Here is a 21,109-nt window from a genome sequence, read left to right on the forward strand (position 1 = left end):
AATCATCCAATCATGGCGAATCAAACACCGAATCTAGAGTGTCGGATGTACGAGTCGAAGTATCCAGAGGTGGATATGGCGGTGATGATCCAGGTGAAGAACATCGCCGATATGGGAGCTTACGTTTCTCTGCTGGAGTACAACAACATCGAAGGAATGATCCTCTTCTCTGAGCTCTCCCGTCGTCGGATCCGAAGTGTGAGCAGTTTGATTAAGGTCGGGAGAATTGAGCCTGTCATGGTCCTGCGTGTTGACAAGGAGAAAGGTTACATTGATCTGAGCAAACGTAGGGTTAGCGAGGAGGATATCTCAACTTGTGAAGAGAGGTACAACAAGAGCAAGCTTGTTCACTCTATCATGCGCCATGTTGCTGAGACTCTATCTCTTGATTTGGAGGTATGATCTTTTCTATATTAGCTTTAGATGTTATTTGCTAAAACCTTAGTTGAATTTTGGGATTTTATCTGCTGGATTTTGGATTTTCTGGTTAGAGATGTTTCTTGTTCTGGTAGATGCTGAGACTTGAAACTATTTAGATCATTGGGTTTATACATTGATTAGAGCTTTCATATTGCAGGAGTTGTATGTGAACATTGCTTGGCCTTTGTATCGGAAACATGGTCATGCTTTTGAGGTAAGAATCTGTGAATTTGAGGTTTACTGTATATCTATTGTTGTTTAGTTCTCAAATATATTTGTTCTTTTGTTCAGGCCTTCAAGATCCTAGTGACGGATCCTGACTCGGTGTTGGGTGGCCTCACTCGTGAGATCAAAGAAGTTGGGCCTGATGGTGAAGAGGTATACTTTTTTTCTCTGGTTTTTGTTTTAGCTGTTAGTATAAACTTCCTTTGATTGCTAATCTTACAAGTTGTCTGTTTGTTGTAGGTGACTAAAGTTGTACCTGCTGTTACGGAAGAAGTGAAAGATGCACTTGTGAAGAACATTAGGAGGAGAATGACACCACAACCAATGAAAATCCGGGCTGATATCGAATTGAAGTGTTTTCAGTTTGACGGAGTTGTTCACATTAAGGTCAATATCTCTTGTTGGCTTATCTTTAACTTTTGAAAAGAATACATTATGATTTGCTCACCCATGCTTGCAATTTCAGGAGGCCATGAAAAACGCTGAAGCCGCTGGAAACGACGACTGCCCTGTTAAGATTAAATTGGTTGCTCCACCTCTTTATGTCCTTACTACTCAGACACTTGACAAGGTTAGACAATCTTCTATCTTGTATTATGATTTACTTGGTTTGGCATATTACAGAAACCTGCCCCTATTTATCGGTAAGAGGTTTATATGATCTCTATGTGGATTGTATATCCTGTTTAGCTCTTGCCAAAATTTTGATTGCAATAGTTGAAATCATTTAGTTGCAAGTAAAGCAGATGCTTAAGAAAATACACACAGATACTATTGTTGTCCAAAAACTGGTCATTGCATTTTTGGTAGCCAATTATGTAGCTTTGCGGATTTTTCATCACTTAAACCATAAATGTGTAAATGCTGTTTTTTATCCCTCTGTTCCTAATCGTATCATTCTCTAACAGGACCAAGGGATTGAAATCCTAAACAAAGCCATTATAGCTTGCACTGAGACAATTGAGACACACAAAGGCAAGCTTGTCGTTAAGGAGGGAGCTAGAGCTGTGAGTATCTTACTTTCTTTTACTGATGCTCCCGTCTCAAGTTGCATGTCACAAGAACTAGCTTTTGTTTGGTGGTTTATTTATAGTATTTTGGTTCACAACATTCAAGAGTCTAATGTTAATATGTATTGATAGGTGAGTGAACGTGATGATAAGATGCTGACAGAGCACATGGCTAAGCTACGTCTTGACAATGAAGAAATTAGTGGCGATGAAGAGAGCGGAGACGAAGAAGAGGACACAGGGATGGGCGAAGTGGATCTTGACGGCGGTGCCGGAATCATTGAGTAAGAAGCCGGATCTATTGTTTGTCCGACTAATTTTCTTTCTCATTTAAATCTACTCAATCTCAACGGTTGAGTGTTTTGCTTTAAAGCTTTTGACAAGTAGAAAAACCTCGGAGAGGATATTATGTGTTTTTTTGACATCTTGAGGCAGTTTATTTTACCCATTGGGGTTTACATATCAATCATACATTCATGGTTTTTTAAAAGATTGATTCTTTGCATATATTTACTCACTGTCACTCACACAGTCACACTGCTCAAGAATATGTTGAGCCAGTCCACACCACATGACTCATTATTATCTTAGAAAGGTAGGTTGATTGGATCTGGCGATGGTCGGTGTGTAGATTCAATTAGATCTGATGTCTTGTAAGATACAGATATTCATCAATTACACTACTGGTAATCTAATTATAATGAGAAAATTTACAGAAAAAAACATCTGATTAAGCAGCAATTGATCATTCGGACACAAATTTGAACATTTTCTCTTATAATAATAATAAGAAAAAAAATCATTCGGACACAAATTTGTTTTGTTTACTTTTGTCGGCGCATAAAAAAATATTACTTTAAGCTCTGCAAAATCGAAATGTGAAAGCTGTGACTTAATGGAGCTTGAGCTCACACCTCCTTCTTCTTCTTCTTATTACCTGAAACGCGTCTCGTACTGATCGATCTCTTAACGATCTTTCTACAATGGGGATATCCGTACAACCCGTCGTCGTGTTACTCCTCTGCACTATCCTCATCACCATCACAGTCTACCTCTCCACCACCAATTACATCACATTCCCTTTCCCTTCTCTCACCCCTACCGACTACTACACACCAAACCCCAAATCCTCTGTTCCTAACCAAAACGTCGACGTTTCTTCCGATCAAACTCCACAGAAGATGAAGCTAATAAGCGCTTCATCATCATCATCATCACTCGAGGGTGTGGTGGAAGAGCTGAAAAAATGGGATCTATGTAACGGCGCAGGATCTGTTGATTACATACCTTGTCTCGATAATAATAACGCCATCAAGCAGCTCAAATCGAGGAGACATATGGAGCATCGAGAACGTCATTGCCCTGAACCAACCCCTACATGTCTCGTTCCCTTGCCTCATAACTATAAGCCTCCGGTTCCGTGGCCTAAGAGTCGGGATATGGTGAGAGACAGTTCCTGTTTTTGTTTTTGGTAAGCTTTGGGATTTTCTTGTTTTTTTTCGAAAAATTCTAACTTTTGATCCGAGCTTGATCTGAAAGTTATATGATTTGGTTTAGTAACCCATTTTGAGTATTTGGAAGTTTCTGTAAAAGAGTCTGATTGATTCAAAGTTAATGTTTTTATAGTATTAGTTCCCATTAAGTGATAGGCTATTGGAACATTTCTTTAGTTGTTTACTCTTTTAATGTGTAGGTTTGGTATGACAATGTTCCTCATCCCAAGCTTGTTGAATACAAAAAGGAACAAAATTGGGTTAATAAAACCGGTGAATATCTTGTTTTTCCTGGAGGAGGTACTCAATTCAAATTTGGGGTTACTCATTACGTTGAGTTCATTGAACAGGTCAGCACTTTCTTTCTTTTTTGGATGTTTTACTGTTCCCCTTGTTTTTTTTTTGTTGTGGAAAGGCTGATTTGTGTTAAACTCCCAGGCTTTACCGAGTATCAAATGGGGGAAAAACATAAGGGTTGTATTAGATGTTGGTTGTGGTGTTGCTAGCTTTGGCGGTTTTTTATTAGATAAAGATGCCATTACAATGTCATTTGCTCCTAAAGATGAACATGAAGCTCAGATTCAGTTTGCGTTAGAACGAGGAATACCTGCAACTCTTTCTGTTATTGGAACGCAACAGCTTACGTTTCCGAGCAATGCGTTTGATCTTATCCATTGTGCACGGTGCAGAGTCCATTGGGATGCTGATGGTATTTTACTATTTTTTGGCCCTTGTTTGTTTCCCTCCTAGTGTTTAAGCTTTGAGGTTTTCATGATCTTTTTGGTTCATTTGTTAGGTGGGAAACCGTTGTTGGAACTCAATAGGGTACTCAGGCCAGGAGGTTTCTTTATATGGTCTGCAACACCGGTCTATCGTGATAATGACAGAGATAGCAGAATTTGGAATTGTTAGCAACTATCATTTTCTTGATTTGTGTTTTTTTAAGACCCGTCTTGATCTTTATGGTTTTAATTGTTACAATATTTATTACGCAGCGATGGTCACTTTGACTAAATCCATTTGCTGGAAGGTCGTGACAAAGACGGTTGATTCCTCTGGAATCGGACTTGTGATCTATCAAAAGCCAGCTTCAGAATCCTGCTATAATAAACGCAGCACACAAGATCCACCTCTGTGTGATAAAAAGGAAGTAAATGCTTCATGGTATGAACCTGTTAACAAAATGATGCTTCACATTCACTTAGTATATATAATATGTCCACTGTTTTGTAACCTTTTCTTTTCTTCTTAGGTATGTTCCACTAGCCAAATGCATTTCCAAGTTACCGATCAGAAAGAGTTGGCCTGAGCTATGGCCTAAACGGCTTGTGAGTGTGAAACCTCAAAGCATTTCGGTTTCAGCGGAAAAATTGAAGAAAGATACAGAGAAATGGTCAGCAATTGTATCTGATGTTTATCTTGAACGTTTAGCTGTAAACTGGTCGAGTGTGAGGAATGTGATGGACATGAATGCCGGTTATGGCAGGTAATTTTCATTCTCTGATTCTTAACCAGAATCCGGTTAATCCCAAACTGAGATTTGACTCTCAACTTGTTTTTGTCTATGTTATGCTGATAGCTTTGCTGCTGCACTTATAAACCGACCTCTATGGGTGATGAATGTTGTGCCTGTGGATAAACCTGACACTCTCTCCGTTGTTTATGATCGAGGCTTGATTGGAGTTTACCATGATTGGTGTGAGTCCCTCAACACTTACCCTAGAACATACGATCTGCTACATTCCAGTTTCTTCCTGGGAGATGTCTCACAAAGGTAAACAACAGATCAGAATTTGTCAGTCTCTTGAGTTTCAACTCTTTAGCAGTAGAGAACATTCACTGTTTTGGTTGGGTTTCCCCGCTTTTGAGATATGTGTACTCAACTAGAACCGGTTATTTTTGTTTGTCTCGTTCAGATTGATGGTTTGTCCCAAGAAACTCTGTTTGATGTTGCGGTTAGTGTGAGTAACCTTTTTGTTGGTGTTTTGGGGTCTGTTTTAGGTGTGACGTTGTACAAGTGGCGGCTGAGATAGATCGGATAGTGAGACCAGGAGGATATCTTGTGGTACAAGACACCAAGGAAACAATAAAGAAGCTTGAATCCATATTTGGTTCGCTTCATTGGTCAACCAAAATATACCAGGACAAGTTTTTGGTTGGTCGGAAGGGATTTTGGCGTCCCGCTAAACCGGAACTCTGATAATGATAGACAGGAAACGAGGAAGCATAAACAATACTAGCAATGTAATTTCGTTTGTACACTAGATTATATCACATCACAGTGTATACCCCATTAAACAGAACCAACGTTGTTAAGGGGATTTTGTTTTGAATTTACCAACTACTATAAGTTATATGACAGTTTGTACCCTAAAAACAGAGCTTGGTTGTTTTAGCACGAGACGAAAAGGCTAAAGTTAACGAAAGAGAGCTCTAGAAACGGCGTTTTCAAAGTATATACGAAGCGATTTGATCTTTGTTGAGTTTATGATTTATAAACACCACCCTATGAAGTTTGAACTTTTTTAACACAATTAATAAATTTTGACTACCATAAAAATGTAAGAATAGAAAATCAAATGTTTTGGCTCTTTTTGGGTAAGAAATCATTTTCTAGTGATAACGTCCTTATCTATTCTTTCCACTCATACTAATATTTACTCGTACAAATATTTTTTAACATTTTCATTTTCCTCAAAGATTTCGTTGTTGATCTTCTCTAATGTTCCCGAATTGGTTTCAACGACGCAGACGTCGTCACGAAATCTCACCCGACTCACCAAAATGGCCGAGACATTTCTCATGTTCATCATTCAAAGACATCCAAAACCTCCTTCACGACGATGACCCCTTATCTGAATCCTACTCTCCCCGGCGTCAAGTCATTCACCAGCCTCGGAGCCCCGCTAGGATTCACGGACCTATCTCAAATGAAAGTTTCTCCGTCGTGGATATCCCCAACGCTGATCACCACCGAGGCGTCGTTATCTACTACACTAGCCTTGGAATCATACGTAAGACGTTCGATGAGTGTAGATATGTGAGGTCCATCCTCCATGCATTCCGAATCAATATCGACGAGCGAGATTTATTGATGGATTCAACATTTCACGATGAGTTACAAACGATGTTCGGAACAAAGAAAGTGACGTTGCCTAAGGTTTTTATCGGTGGAAGATACATCGGCGGGTCGGAAGAGATTAAGCAGTTGCATGAGAACGACAAGCTGAGGAAACTGATCGCTGCGTTAACACCGTCAGGTGATGAAAGGTTCGCTGAGGTATGTGATTCGTGTAGGGGATGGAGATTTGTTATGTGTGATCTGTGCAATGGTAGTCACAAAATCTTCTCGGAGAGATCTGGATTCACAAGCTGTAAGGCTTGCAATGTGCAAGGCTTGGTTAGGTGTGTTTCGTGTTTTCCGGTGCACAAGCTACGGTATTCTAAGAGTTCCGGTAGATGAAAAATGTAATAACTAGGGGTAAAATGGCTTTTGGTTATCCTGAAAGAATATTTTTAGAATAAATCATATAGAAAGTGAAACTTAGGAAGTTTGACTAGTAATATTTGACTAGTTTCACCACATTAATCTCTCTATGTAATGTATGATGCATATCTCTTCCCAATTCCCATGAAGGAAATATGAAATTGTATTTTTTTTTTTTTCTTCTTCCTTATTCCCTTTCACACTTTTTTATCATTTAAAACGTTTATAGTAACCAAATCACGAATAAAATAGTTGTGGGAAGACCCACCATTAACAACAATTATAAGTTCACCATGAATTACTTAGCTAGAACATATGTTGTTCATATCCATTGTCGAAGTTAATCTACATAACCATATCCTTATCCATTGAAGAATAATTTATTTGTCAACAACATAGATAGGTAGAAGGGCTGTAGGCAAACTTGTTTATTATCTTAGATTCTCCGGCCGGAAAATATGTTTTTTTCGCATAATTGGTTCCTATAACAATATAATATGGAATGTTTTTACGAAATATAAAACACTAAGATACGAAAGTATGTAGAACATTTATACTAATAAAGAATAGGGATTTTGCACGCTGACTAGTGAGCAGACCACGAGGAACCCACATGGGAAGAGAGAATTGGGGACGAAGAAAGCAACAGCTAAGCAACCTTCCAATTTGAAATAGTCACAAATTACTTGAGATGACAATCATTCCTTCAACTTCAATCATTTAGATATGATCATCAAACCAAATCTACGTGGCTCATGATCTGTTTCTTTTAATTTTCTTCTCTTGTTTTTAATACCTTGGTTGAATCGTAACCAATACAAATTGAAAGAAATAACCAAAGAGAAATCAAGAAGGTGGGAACCATTCGCAAAGCCACAAGTCTTTTTAGACGGTGGCTGGCTAGACTTGAGCCTATTCTTTTGAACCCTATTAGTTCTGCCATTGCAATTTTACTATATACTTAGTTAATAGTCAATGCTTAATATTAAACCAAACAACACATCATTTTTGTTCACCTAACTATTAATCAAGGCGGCTAAATATACACTAGACAAAACAAATTTTATTATATTAATTGAGAAGTACAAATATAAAACTAATCTTATAAATTATAAAAAACTAGTTTTTAACCCGCGGTACACCGCAAGAAAAAAAAATATATATATCTATTCATATTAAATTTTTATAATTTATAATTTAGTATTTCAATTATATTATTAGGTATTTTGGTGTTATATATATATATATATATAAATGTTATTTTTTTACGGTTTTTATTGAGTATTAAAGTTATATGATTAAACTTTTGATCGTTCTAGATTTAACCCATAAAACATATATAATTTAGTAAAAAAAATTATTGTTGTTTATTGAGTTGAACTAACCAGTTAGAAGTATGAAATGATATTAATATTTCTATTTAACTAATCATAGATTGGACTAATTTCAATTCTAACCGGTTTAAACATTTGATCGGTGAACTCTTAAAATAATTGTTATTTTGTATTGGTGCACTTTAAATAGTTATACGAATATATGATATAGAGAAATACTTTGAAAATTGGTTATATCATTTAAATTTGAAAGATTATAGCATCTTTAAAGATAGTTTTGGAGATTTTATGGGTTAAAACTTTAATGGTTAGAGTTATTTTTGGAAAACGCAAAATGTATAGATATTGTTAAGATTTTATGGCAATAAACGTAACAAATATTGGTCAATTTAAGAAGTTTTAGTAATTGAGTTTCTGTGCAATGTTAATTTTTAAATTTTTTGAAAGGTTAATGTTGTAAATAAAAAATTAAATAAGCAAAACTAAAAGGATATAACACAAAATGTACTTAAAAAATGTTAATATAGATTACATCGTCATGCCACTGGTCTTAAGTTAAATGTTTAATTTTTCATCAAGGGTAAAATAATAATTTAATATTAGACTAATAAAACTTTTAAAATAATTATTAATCTCTAAAAAAATATTTTATCTCTCTAATTAATTATGGATGAAAATTATTAATTAATTTTTAAAAATTGTAGACCAATCAGAATTTTAAAAAGTAAGATTTTATATCTAGATACCCAAATTATTATTTTAATAATTGGAAGATTTTGTTAAGATTTTAAATTATGATTCTCCTATCATCTTTCTTTTATCTCATTTACAAATTGTTTTGAATTATCATATGATACATATGACAAATAAATATGTGAACATTTTATGCAAATAATTATCATTTAATTAATATAAAAAATTGTAAACCAATCAGAATTTAAAAAAGTAATATTTTATATCTAAATACCCAAATTATTATTTTAATAATTGAAAGATTTTGTGAAGATTTTAAATTATGATTCTCTTATCATCTTGCTTTTATTTTATTTACAAATTGTTTTGAATTATCATATAATATATAAGACAAATAAATATGTGGATTTTTTTCTGTATATGTTGTGATTTGAATTTTTTTAAAAGAATATATATTACTCAATCTATGAAGAAAAAAATGTATGTTTCACATCAGCGAGTTGGCAAATCTAAATTTATGTGGTTAATAAACTACTAAAATTTATTTATTAACAATTAGAATATAATAATTAATATTTTAAAATATTTTACCAAATAAACTGGTAATATACATTAAACAAATTAAAATAGTATAATATTTTAAAATAATTAGTATTTTAAAAAATCTATGTAGATTTATCAAACAATTGTAATATTTAAAATAAATATTGTTTCAAACAAAATAACTCTTTAAACAAATATAACAATAATTATTATTATCATATCATAATTTTTGGGGGAAATATTAATCTGTACTTTAAATCATGGGATATCTCCTAGTTATATATATATTAAAGCCCAAAAACTTAACAAATAATCAGGACATGATGTATTACAAAATAATAATCGTCTTTTAGTCAGTAGGGAAACTGCCGATGTTAGTTTCCTTGCAATGGTTAGGACTTTGGAATACGTCCAAGTCAAGCATGGTTCGAACGTGGTAGACTAGACTTGGTTGTGACAATAATAATAGGAATCTTTGAAAAAATAAAACAATTTCTCGAATAGTTTAATTTTCACGAAAAATACAATAAGGAAACAAATTGACTGTCTATAAAATAAAAATAAGCACAATCTTTTTTAATTCTTGTTGACCAAAAAAAACCTATTAAATTCCTTTAGTTTAAGTTTTCCTTAATCGGGCAAAACACGGTTTCTTGTATAAAAAAACTCAAACTCCTCTCTGCTCTCATCAGACAAGCAAGAAACTCACAAGTCACAAGTCTCTCTTTCTCTTTTTGTTTTCTCTGATTAGATCCAAACTCGTTTTCAATTTCATTATACCATCCTCTGCTCTCAACTCTTGCAGCTAATATTGTTATCTTCTCGATTCATTCGAGATTAATGTTCAAAATGCGTTCTTTTGTGTCTTCTGTGATCCTTCTCAGCTTCTTCGGTTCTTGTTGTTNATCAAGATTTTTTTTTTTTTTTTTTTTTTTTTTTTTTTCAATTACTCGTTTTTATGCTTGTTTGGGTTGCTACAGCTAGAGAGAACAAAAGCTACAACCTTTTTTTTTTTTCTCAAATCCTCTGTTTCGCTTTGTGTTCTCTCAGGTGTAGTAGATGTTCAGAAAAGTGAAGACAGTTTAAAGAAAGATCTATGGTCAGATGGAGATTCCTATAACTTGTAAGTCACAGCTTCAGTTTCCCTGAGATTTGTAGTGGCTGCGTTGGTAGAGATCTACACTAAGAAGATGTTTCTTAGTTCATATGTAGCTTGCTATGCTTAGAGCAATGTGTTAATTTATTTTTTCTACCTTTTGTTTAGGAAAGCTGTTGGATTCCACAGGAAAACACTTGTCCGTATCCGTAAACCATTCACATACAATGATTTGCCTTCTAGAAAAAACAACAAAAACAGTGGTGCTATTGCAGCTGAAACTAGCACACCACCATCATCATCACCAACCCCTTCTCCAAAACATTCTTCAACAGTTCCAGAGCCACAAAAGAGTTCATTATCTACAAAAGATGTTTTACCTTCACCATCTGTGTCAGTTGCTCCCTCTAAGAGAAGAAACTCTGATTCTTCTTCAGTGGTTGTTCCTCTAGTGGTTGGCTGCGTAGTAGGTGGTGCTGGTTTACTTCTCCTTGTAGCTACTGGTGTCTACTTTTACAGACGTAAGGCTGGGGAAACTGTGAATCCTTGGCGTACAGGTCTTAGTGGACAACTTCAGAGAGTTTTTGTAACTGGTAAGTTTCTTTCTTCATCTTTCAGCCAAATTTGTATCCTTTTGGTTTAGTTATCAGTGTGTGATTTTTGATCCTTAGGTGTCCCTGTACTCAAAAGATCTGAGATTGAAGCTGCATGTGAAGATTTTAGTAATGTCATTGGATCTTGCTCAGTTGGGAAATTGTTCAAAGGAACACTATCAAGTGGAGTGGAGATAGCTGTTGCTTCATTTGATACTACATCCGCTAAAGACTGGAAGAACAATACAGAAGTTCACTTTAGGAACAAGGTATGTTTTAATTTTCTTTCCCCATTTTTAGATTTTTGTTACAACAACTATATATAGTGGGACTTAACGTGTTCTGTTTCATGATTTCAGATTGAAATGTTATCGAAGATCAACCACAAGAACTTTGTAAACCTGCTTGGTTACTGTGAGGAAAAGGAGCCTTTCACTAGGATCTTGATCTTTGAATATGCTCCAAACGGATCACTCTCTGAGCATTTACACTGTGAGTACTTGTCAAAAACTACATTGTCTTCTTCTCATGTTGGCTTTGTTTTCTTTGTGTTCTAAATGGAGAAGCAAATTGTTTTTCTTGTTACAGGTAAAGAGTCAGAACACTTGGACTGGGGAATGAGGTTAAGAATAGCAATGGGAACTGCATATTGCCTTGACCATATGCACCAACTCAATCCACCTATAGCTCACACCAACCTCGTCTCATCATCTCTTCAGCTGGCAGAAGATTATGCTGTCAAAGTATCCGATTTCAGTTTCGGTACATCCGAGACAGAGACTAGCATCAACAACACTATCATAGACACAGGCATCTCAGTCTTGAATCCTCAAGACAACGTTTACAGCTTCGGTTTACTGTTATTCGAAATAATAACCGGGAAACTCCCGGAATCCGTTAACAAACTTGACTCGGTAGATACCGGGCTGGTTGATTTCTTGAGAGGAGAGACTCTACTAGCCAAGATGGTAGATCCAACACTGGAATCTTATGATGACAAGATTGAGAACATAGGTGAAGTGATCAAATCATGCCTCAGAACCGACCCGAAAGAGAGGCCTACAATGGGTGAAGTCACAGGATGGTTACGAGAGATCACTGGAATATCACCTAACGATGCTAGGCCGAAACTTTCACCTCTTTGGTGGGCAGAGTTGGAGGTCTTGTCCTCCGCTGCCTAAGAGAGAGCCCTTCACCAATAATAAAATCTGTATATATTTTGAAGATGCGAGTCTAAAACTAAATCTATTGACATGTATATGATGAATTAGTGTGCAAATTGGAGAAAAAAAAATGTCTTTTAGAACTTATATATGTCTTCTAGATGTCTCTGATTTGTATGAAAATGGTAGAGATTACGTAAATTGCCAAATACATCAAGAGTATAAGTGTGTGCACATGGTGGACATGGTGTTTGAATTTGAGGGGAGGGAAACACACAAATTTTGATAAATGCATTTTTTTCTTTGTCAAACCAATAATCATATATATATAAAAGTAAGGTTTCACTCTCTCCTTATCGGTCAATTTGGCAATGCAATTAAAAAAAGTTATTTATTTTAAATCACAAATAAAATATATTTAAACATAACAATTACCTCACACTTTGATATAAAACTGAAATTGTATAAATTATGCATTAATTATATTTCTCCACTCAATTTTATTAAAACACATAATAAATTAGAATTGTAACCCCTAAGTACTAACTATATTCCTCCACTAAATTGTATTAAAACACATGATAAATTAGAATCATAACTCCTATTTTTCTAAATATAATTTTACATCACTTCTATTCCTATAAATACTCACTCTTTCATTCTTTCATTCTCTCATTCTCTCATCCTCTTCAACTATATCTCAAATCTTTTTTTGTTTTGTTTTGTGTTGATGTTGTTGTTGTTTGTTGTTGTTGTTGTATGTGTTAAAAATCAATTCAAATATTATTGTAAAAGATTTTTGGAGTTTGTAAGATATATATATATATATATATATATATATTACATTGTTTTTGATGTTTTACAAGGGTTGTCTCCATTTTTTATTTTAGATTATCAGCTTATAAGTAATCATTTTTTATACTTTTTTACTATTTACTCCACAAGGTCAAGAGGTTGAAAAGATCCATGTCTAATTCTCTATTCTCTTATAGCACTCAGAATTTAAATGGAGAAAAATATATAAAAGAATATAATTAAAACACATAATAAATTAGAATTGTAACTCATATTTTTCTAAATATAATTTTACATCACTTCTATTCTTATTCTCTTTTTCTATTATTCTTTCATTCTCTCTATATTACATTATTTTTTATGTTCTAAAAGGTTTATCTCCACTGTCTATTTTAGATTATCATCTTATAAGTAATTATTTTTAAATATTCTTCTACTATATTCACCCCACAAGATCACGAGGTTGAAAAAAATCATGTCTAATTCTCTATTCTCTTCTAGCACTCAAATTTAAATGGAGTAAAATATAGAAAATAATATAATTTTAAAAATAGATCATCTAATTAAATCCTCTAAAGATAAAACCATTAGTATGAAATCTAGCGCTATAATTTAAATTGATGAGTGAAAATTAAAAAAAGAAACCAAAAATATAAGTTTTCCTTGGGATTTTGAAAAAAAAACTTTAAATTGAAGTTCATATGATGTTATAAGAAAACTAATTTACATTTGTCAATTAAAAAAATAATATGAATTTGAAATTTTATGTATGAGTTTATATCAACAAAAAACCAAATGATGTGTAAGTTTAAAATTTCATTGGGCCACTTGGTATTCCTTTTATATTTAAAAAAAAACAAATTAAAAATTTATTTCTAATTAACTCACATTTAATGTCATGTGTAATTCTACATTTAACTCAAATGTAACTACTACACAATAATTATTATAAATTTCATTCTCCCACTAATTTATTTAACTTTCAAGATAAAATTTCTTTAGTTAAATATTCATATTTTTTTGTTTTTGTTAGCTATATTTATAGTTATAGACTTATATCTTCTATTTATATTTTTAAAAAACTTTGAAATGAGGAAGAATATACATAATGTTTTTAATACATCGATACTAATTTTTTTTGGTAACTTTGTTTGATACAATTTTATTATAATACAATCTTAAGAACAAATCTAATATTTGATTATGTTATTGTTAACAGAAAAGAACAAAATATTTTTTTATAAAAATTCAGGAATATAATAAAAACTATTATCCATACAACCACACGTTGCGTGGACTAATATCTAGTCTCATTTAATTTTAAGTAGTTACAAGGGAGAACGACGATAAATGCATCTAACATAAATTTTCCATAATTACACCCTGAAAATTTTGTAAGGTAAAAAGTTGGGTGCACAATTACTATTACCATTAATCCAACGGTCCATTGGAGAAGCAGCCATCAAGTGTAATCCATAGTTTTTCTGATAAGGCAATAAATAAAAAGATTGAGTATACTACGCCGAAACTGTCACCTCTTTGATGGAGAGCTGGAGGTTTTATCCTCCATTGTGTAAGAGAGAGCCCTCACGAATAATAACACTGTAAATATTTTGAAGATGTGAGTTTAAAAGTAAAAAATCTATTGACATGTATATGATGAATTAGTGTGCAAATCGGAAAAATAAATCTTGTAGAAATTATATATGTCTTCTAGATGTCTTTGATTTGTACGAAAATGGTAGAGAATACGTAAATTGTCAAATACATCAAGAATATAAGGTGGGGTTATTAGTTCAATGATTTTAATGCATTGGGAAATCCAAACAAAAATCATGTGTTATTCGATCATTGATGTTAAAATACATATCAAAATTTTGTGTTATTGATCCATGATTTACAAATACTTGTTAAAATCTCATGTTATTCATTTAATGATTTGGTTTTAGATTTCAAAATTCACATTATGTTGAAATGGATTTGAATGGATTTGAAAGTGTAAAATATAATTATTCAAATCCAAGGATGAAACATGTTATTTCAAAATCCATATGTTTTGATTTCCATAATTTACAATTCTATATGGATTTAGAAATCACATATCCAATAATAGTCTCTAAGTGTCACATGGATATGGTATTTGAATTTGAGGGGAGGGAAAACACAAATTTTGATAAATGCATCTTTTTTCTTTTTCTTTGTCAAACCAATAATCTCATGTAATTTTAGGTAGTTACAAGGGAGAACAACGATAAATGTATCTAACATAAATCTCTTTATATACAGTATCAAGACTCAAGTGTCCTCTAGAGTAAGAAGACATAAACATTTTGTCCCACTTTGGAGGTATAAGGGAGAGATTTTTGGAGAGCAGAGAAATTAAATCACACGATTCTAATGGCTTCTGGCTAGTAAGCAACTTAGCTTTTTCATTTATGTTATTTTGGTTTTATATATGTCTACAAGAAATCTTGTAGAAATTATATTTGTCTTCGAGATGAAAGCATTTCTTTGATTTCTAAATGTCGTTCTAGTTATCTCTACTAAATTTGGTTAAACAAAATTGATGTTCTCTTCAAGTTGAGTAAATTTATCAACATGTATATGATGAATTAGTTTGCATATCAGGAAAAAGCTTGCAACTTATCATATTTGTATTCTAGATGAAAGCATTTCTTTCATCAATCTTATGCAACGATTTTGCTAAGAAAAAAATCCAATAAAAATACAACATTTTGAAAGAAATAATTAATTGTGATGGTAGATAGGTAAAAAATTGCTTATGTAGTTTCTATATTTAGTAAGTTTGGAGATTTAGAAGTAAGATGAGTGTTGATACCTAGATGGTATAATTTATAGCGTAAGACATTATGAAATTCTACAACATATTCATAGTTTCAAATTTCCTTAAGAGTTAGAAGAACAAAAACGTTTTCTGCCACTTTTGATGCTTAAATGAAGAAATTTTTGGAGTCACATGATTCTAGTGTTTATGAATAGTAAACAACTTATACCTTGTTCATCTATGTAATGTTGGTTCTATATACATCTAAAAGGTAAAACTATAAAATTAACTTAAGATAAACTAACAGTTGTAAGCCTTTTTTTGTTTAAATTACTTATAAACCTCTAAAACATTGTAATTTCACAAAAGAATACATGTTGAAATAACTTAAAATACATGAGAACACACAAATTAAAGAAATGTTTGTATTATAATGAAAAAGTACCAAATGTACAAAGCATACCAATAATTTTTTTTATTAAAAATCATACTATTTAATAAAAGCATCTATGCAATTGCTTGTACGGTTATAATATGCCAAAGGTCGGCATTGATTATTGTTTTACTTCTTCTCACTTGGAAAATAATGGTTTTTTTTTTTCCCTTTTGATCTGTCTGATAAGTTTTTGCTTAATATTTATGTAGATCTCAACTTTGACTATGTGAATAACAAGAGACTACACCTTTAAAAGTAAGTATATGGTTGACAAAAAAAATATATGAGAATAAAAAGTATATGGTAATTTTTTCCCCATTTTTACATTTGTAGTTTGGTGATGTAGGAGGGATGTAAGAGAAATAATTGAATATGTGTAGTCTTTGTTGTTGGTGTTAATTGACTCCTAACACAAGTCAATTGTACAATATATTTTAGGAGACATGGAAAAATAACAAATGAGCTCTCTTTTCACACAATTTTAATTTAGATTTGATTCTACATATTTTGTTATGAGTATAAAACACGCTTTGTTCATCTTCTCTGCATCTATAACTTGGAAAGTATGAAGTGAGTTGTTAATCGGATCTATCACATCTTATGTTTAATAGGATTTGTAAAGTGAACCAATTTCTGCCTAGACTTTGAGTACACTCTTAAATTGTACTCATGAATATAAAACTTGTAACCGTATTGTAGTTTCTTTTTTTTTTTTGTCTAACATAAGAGAGTTGATAAACGTGAAAATCACATCTTAAATATAGCTTTTTAAAATAGTTGCTTGCTAGCAACTTCAGCCATAGATAGATACCATTTAAACATAGATCAATACATAAAAAAAGACCACAAAATATCAGATTACTGGTGTCATTATTAGCTTTACTTGTCGATCCAGCATCTAGCTTCAAGGCACATATGTCCTGTTCTTCCATCACTTGTTCTTCTTACAATGCCTCTGCACTCGCGACCTCCACGAATATTGAAACTCATATAGAAGATTGCATTTCTCGACATGAGCTTCATACTCGACTCTACATCTTCTCTCGTTTGTACCACTACTTTCTTCATCTCAAATGGCATGTAAGCACTCTGCACAAACACAACAAAAATAAATTGTTGAGAAAAGAAAGTGTCATTACGCTCACTCACTAACATATCTAAGCTTTTTTTTAATTATATCCTCACCAGGTCATCGGCCCACTCGGAGAACAATGCAACTTCGGCGTATAGATGAAGCCATTCATTGTCTCGCAACTCTAATTCATTCACCTGCATTTTTTTTTAATTAATCATCAAAAACTTATTAGTTGAAAACAGATCACATTTATATAGTGAAGAAGATGAGTCAAAAACTAAACAACTCACCTCATAGAACTGTAACTTATCATCATTCGGTGGCCAATCTGGCATCTCACCTTTATAGAAGTCATCTATAGCATCCAAGTCCCAAAAGACAGTGGCATCTCCCATGCCTAAAACATTTTCAAAAGATTTAGCCAATAACTAAAAAGAAACAGTATTGCCTTGGTTATACACTATCTCGATCGATATGTTTTACCTGGCACTTGAGGCTTGATCCTGCATATTTTTGTCACGAGTATCAAACGGGCTTTGTTATTATACCCTGCATCCGTGACTAATGTTTGGAAAGTGTGAATTGAGTTGTTGATAGGATCCATCACCTCAGAAGTTGAATAAGAATTTGACTAGACTCTTGAATTCTAACTTCTTTCCCTACAAGGTTAGAAGCAATGAGGTAAGCATCTATCAATCGATCACAAGTGCTTCTCCATCAAGAGAGTAACCTTTTCAAGATTGTAACAATGGAGTCCAGCCTTTGCAAAGAGTTTGTCATAGGGACTACATCCACCCGGCATTATCCCATTATACGTATGGTTGCAGTAATCAACATCAAATCCCTAAAATTACAAAATCAAAAATTTGGATTACGAAAAGGACAAAACTTGCAAAGCACGATTTCAAGAAACCACACCCAAAGAAGAAAAGGGATCGAGTATAAAGAGAAAGATAAAATTACACAAGACTCAACAACTTGAAGACGATACTTTTCTTGTTCCTCAGGATCTTCTTCGTCGGAGAAATAAACGTCTTCGACAGGTGAAGGTGGAGGAGCTTCTTCGATCTTCCGCTTACGGAGAGGAGGTTCATCCTGTTCGTGATGCCACAAGTTCGCCTCATCCAACATCACATCATACATCTTTCCGATCTCTCTGAACTGAACAGTCTTCTTCTACGTCCAAAGTGAACAATCTACTTCACCGGAGTTGTTCTCACAGTTCGCCGGATTTGATCTCCAGAGACTTTTGTTGAACGGACACGACAAGGGTTTGGCCTTCTCTATTCCCAATTGTATTTATTTATCTTTTCGCCCCTTAACTTTTAGTTTTAATGTAAATAGACCCCAATTTCTTTTTTAACCCCCAAAAAACAATTTAATAAAGATTCAATCACTAACAAAAAGAGAATTCAACTTGAACCCAAACATAATTTGGGAAGAGAAAAGCCCAATTGGCCCACATGGGTGATCGAATTTATCGTCGCCGTATTTAGCATCCGCGGATGTGATTATTCGATGAATAACCAAAATTGTATACAACTATTGTTTCCACTGCACACACAATGGAACACAACAGTCATATATATTTCTATTAGGATCGAAGTGTATTGTAAATTTGTAATGGTGTACGTACACTCGACACACCTCAATACCTCATTGATAACCCAACATGCCAATACATATAAAGCAGACAGTGCATATTTGTGGTAGATAAGATCGTTAATAAACCTGTTATATAAGATCGAGTTTAGATTAGTACGATTTTTTAAATATTTTAGAAGAATACATTTTACTTGCTATATTTTAAAAGAGGACTTTTAGATGATATTTGTGGAGATAATTATTAAAATTCACACAAAATCGTTACAAACTTACCCAAAAAAAACTAAAACTATTCCACAGTCATTGTTCGATTGAATACATTTTTCGTATGTGTCATCACTGAATTCCCCCAAAAATAAAAATAAATTAGTTTCAAGAGCATCACATATGAAACTGAAATTCCCAATTTTTTAATTCGACAAGCAACCTACATTCCACGAAGTTGCCCTGGTCCAAAAATTTTATTCGTTTCTATTATTAAAAATTTGGGAACACGACTTTTGTCCTCATGGTTATATAATAATGTCATACCAAAAAACGATATATTAAAATGACTATGAATAATATAATATGCAATTGTGGTTTCAATACCTAAACTGTTGGGCCATACTGATTGATTACTTAGCTGCAGTGACTATGCATGCAAACCCATGCATAATACGTACAAATCTCATTATTATTCTATTCCTCTCAGCTCTCTCCTAACTTACTCTTTCCCATTAAAATATTTTTTTCGTTTACATATCGTTTAATTTAAAATATACACATTATTTGAAACAAAATTTCATGACATATATTGCTTGAATTTCTCTCTACTGTACAGTACCGTATAGTTTCTTCAATCTCAGATCTTTATTTGAAACAAATCCCTATATACTATTCATAAGAGTCTAAGTTCCGAATTAATTGAAATTTTTTTTGAGACATAAAACACGAAAACTTTGGTCCACGCTTCGAATTTGCTTGATTCGTATCATCATCATATGTGTCAAGGAGAATGGTTGAATGATTAGCATCGTGGTCAATTTCAACGGATTAATCATAACTAATTAACTTAGTAAAATCAATACCGTAATTAATATTATTTTTTTTTTGTCAACACCGTGATTGATATTACTTATCATTTGGTATTTGTTGTTGGGTCGTATATAATTGCTCATGGGTTGTCTGAGGATGGAAGTAGGATACTAGGGTAGATATGAGGAACGTCACTCTAACGTAAAATATTATTAAGACTAATATTGTAAAACCAAAATATACGACAGTTTTAATTCTTCCTACCACTTAGTAACGACGACAAAAGATACGATTACGGCTAGCTGGACATTAGGCTTCCAAAAAGATGTTCAAAAACAGAAAGAAATGTCATATACCTAATTTTTTTGACTGATGACTTCAACATTACATTTGGTCACACCATTCACAAAAATTTGACACAGTATACTTGCATGTCAAAAATTTGCCTGCTGTTAGAATACAGATATATACAACGTTAAGTATATAGCATATTATACATCCTTTAAAATTTCTCGTTTATTTAATTATTTATTTTAAAAGAATGAAATAAGATAGATAATATTTAGTATTATGATAAAAAAAAAATCACCCAAAATAATTTAAAATATATGTCAGAAATGAAAACAGTTGTAAAAGTAACTTAAACTTTAAATTAATTGAAATTTCGAAAAAGAAAAACAAATTTAACTTGCTTTTCTGAACGTTTATATGAATTTCCTACTTGGTTGGTACTTAAATGATATATATATATATATATATATATATATTTATTGTTTACGTGTGTGTGTGTACGTACGTACAAATACTCTTTTAAATCTCAAGTTCAATTCTGTGATATATACGGGAGAATTCATGTGACTTGTTAGCTTAAATTGTGAATTTGTGATATTCTCTATCCCAATTATCTATATAAAAGGAACATTATATTTGGGTTATATATCGAAAAGCGAGATGTACTATTTGCATGTATATAGAGAGAGACGCATGTGTAGGTAATTATAGATAATACGAGTAGTGGAGATGGAGACAAACCCGTGATTGTCGTTGGTGACAGAAACAAGTAGCAATATTTTCTTCTCGTGTCTCTCAGTGAAGACAGCCCAGCCAAGCACCTTTTAACTTCTGTCTGATTCCTCTCTCTATGTTCTCTCTCTCTATCTATGTATCTAGTTATGCTTTTGGGTTTCTTCTTTTTTCTTGTTTCACAGCTTTGGCTTTGAAGTCACGAGCCCATCCCCCTAACCATCCCCTTTTATGTATGCTTTTCTAGTCAATTTAATTTATGAGTTGTAACGATGGAAGAAATTTCATTTATCTAATTAATATGTATACCTCATTA

At 32.9% G+C, this 21,109-nt stretch overlaps 6 protein-coding genes across 7 annotated transcripts in view; 4 read left to right on the forward strand and 2 right to left on the reverse strand.

Annotated features, from left to right (window-relative positions):
* Nucleotides 1-2,164, forward strand: part of LOC104785379 (eukaryotic translation initiation factor 2 subunit alpha homolog) — a 6,654-nt gene extending 4,490 nt beyond the window's left edge. Inside the window, exons 2-8 of one of the 2 annotated variants that reach the window (XM_010510583.2) lie at nucleotides 48-396; nucleotides 578-634; nucleotides 712-798; nucleotides 886-1,032; nucleotides 1,112-1,216; nucleotides 1,554-1,652; nucleotides 1,788-2,164. In XM_010510583.2, the coding sequence (XP_010508885.1) occupies nucleotides 48-396; nucleotides 578-634; nucleotides 712-798; nucleotides 886-1,032; nucleotides 1,112-1,216; nucleotides 1,554-1,652; nucleotides 1,788-1,943 (1,000 nt within the window). In that variant the 3' untranslated portion in view covers nucleotides 1,944-2,164. Of the gene's footprint in view, nucleotides 1-6; nucleotides 397-577; nucleotides 635-711; nucleotides 799-885; nucleotides 1,033-1,111; nucleotides 1,217-1,553; nucleotides 1,653-1,787 lie in introns of those variants that run through there. The other variant, XM_010510582.1, reaches the window with a different exon arrangement.
* On the forward strand, nucleotides 2,480-5,509 carry LOC104785380 (probable methyltransferase PMT23). The gene is made up of 8 exons (XM_010510584.2): nucleotides 2,480-3,097; nucleotides 3,349-3,498; nucleotides 3,587-3,857; nucleotides 3,945-4,055; nucleotides 4,144-4,312; nucleotides 4,401-4,634; nucleotides 4,728-4,922; nucleotides 5,150-5,509. The coding sequence occupies exons 1-8, from the start codon at nucleotides 2,639-2,641 to the stop codon at nucleotides 5,346-5,348; spliced, it is 1,788 nt and encodes a 595-aa protein (XP_010508886.1). The 5' UTR covers nucleotides 2,480-2,638; the 3' UTR covers nucleotides 5,349-5,509.
* Nucleotides 5,871-6,526, forward strand: LOC104788849 (uncharacterized protein At5g39865-like). Its single transcript, XM_010514629.1, has 2 exons — nucleotides 5,871-6,428; nucleotides 6,485-6,526. Exons 1-2 carry the CDS (start codon nucleotides 5,871-5,873, stop codon nucleotides 6,524-6,526), a joined length of 600 nt encoding a protein of 199 aa, XP_010512931.1.
* LOC104785382 (inactive receptor-like serine/threonine-protein kinase At2g40270) lies at nucleotides 9,837-12,252 on the forward strand. Its single transcript, XM_010510585.2, has 6 exons — nucleotides 9,837-10,106; nucleotides 10,256-10,328; nucleotides 10,470-10,894; nucleotides 10,973-11,163; nucleotides 11,254-11,386; nucleotides 11,483-12,252. Exons 1-6 carry the CDS (start codon nucleotides 10,046-10,048, stop codon nucleotides 12,073-12,075), a joined length of 1,476 nt encoding a protein of 491 aa, XP_010508887.1. The 5' UTR covers nucleotides 9,837-10,045; the 3' UTR covers nucleotides 12,076-12,252.
* LOC104788850 (UPF0725 protein At2g20620-like) lies at nucleotides 16,953-17,752 on the reverse strand. Its single transcript, XM_010514630.1, has 4 exons — nucleotides 17,632-17,752; nucleotides 17,439-17,545; nucleotides 17,259-17,342; nucleotides 16,953-17,162 (listed from the first exon to the last, which is right to left on the reverse strand). Exons 1-4 carry the CDS (start codon nucleotides 17,750-17,752, stop codon nucleotides 16,953-16,955), a joined length of 522 nt encoding a protein of 173 aa, XP_010512932.1.
* LOC104788851 (UPF0725 protein At4g28920-like) lies at nucleotides 17,714-18,399 on the reverse strand. Its single transcript, XM_010514631.2, has 3 exons — nucleotides 18,112-18,399; nucleotides 17,879-17,992; nucleotides 17,714-17,807 (listed from the first exon to the last, which is right to left on the reverse strand). Exons 1-3 carry the CDS (start codon nucleotides 18,289-18,291, stop codon nucleotides 17,757-17,759), a joined length of 345 nt encoding a protein of 114 aa, XP_010512933.1. The 5' UTR covers nucleotides 18,292-18,399; the 3' UTR covers nucleotides 17,714-17,756.

The sequence above is a fragment of the Camelina sativa genome, chromosome 5 (genome assembly GCF_000633955.1).
Source record: "Camelina sativa cultivar DH55 chromosome 5, Cs, whole genome shotgun sequence".
NCBI classification, from domain to species: domain Eukaryota; kingdom Viridiplantae; phylum Streptophyta; class Magnoliopsida; order Brassicales; family Brassicaceae; genus Camelina; species Camelina sativa.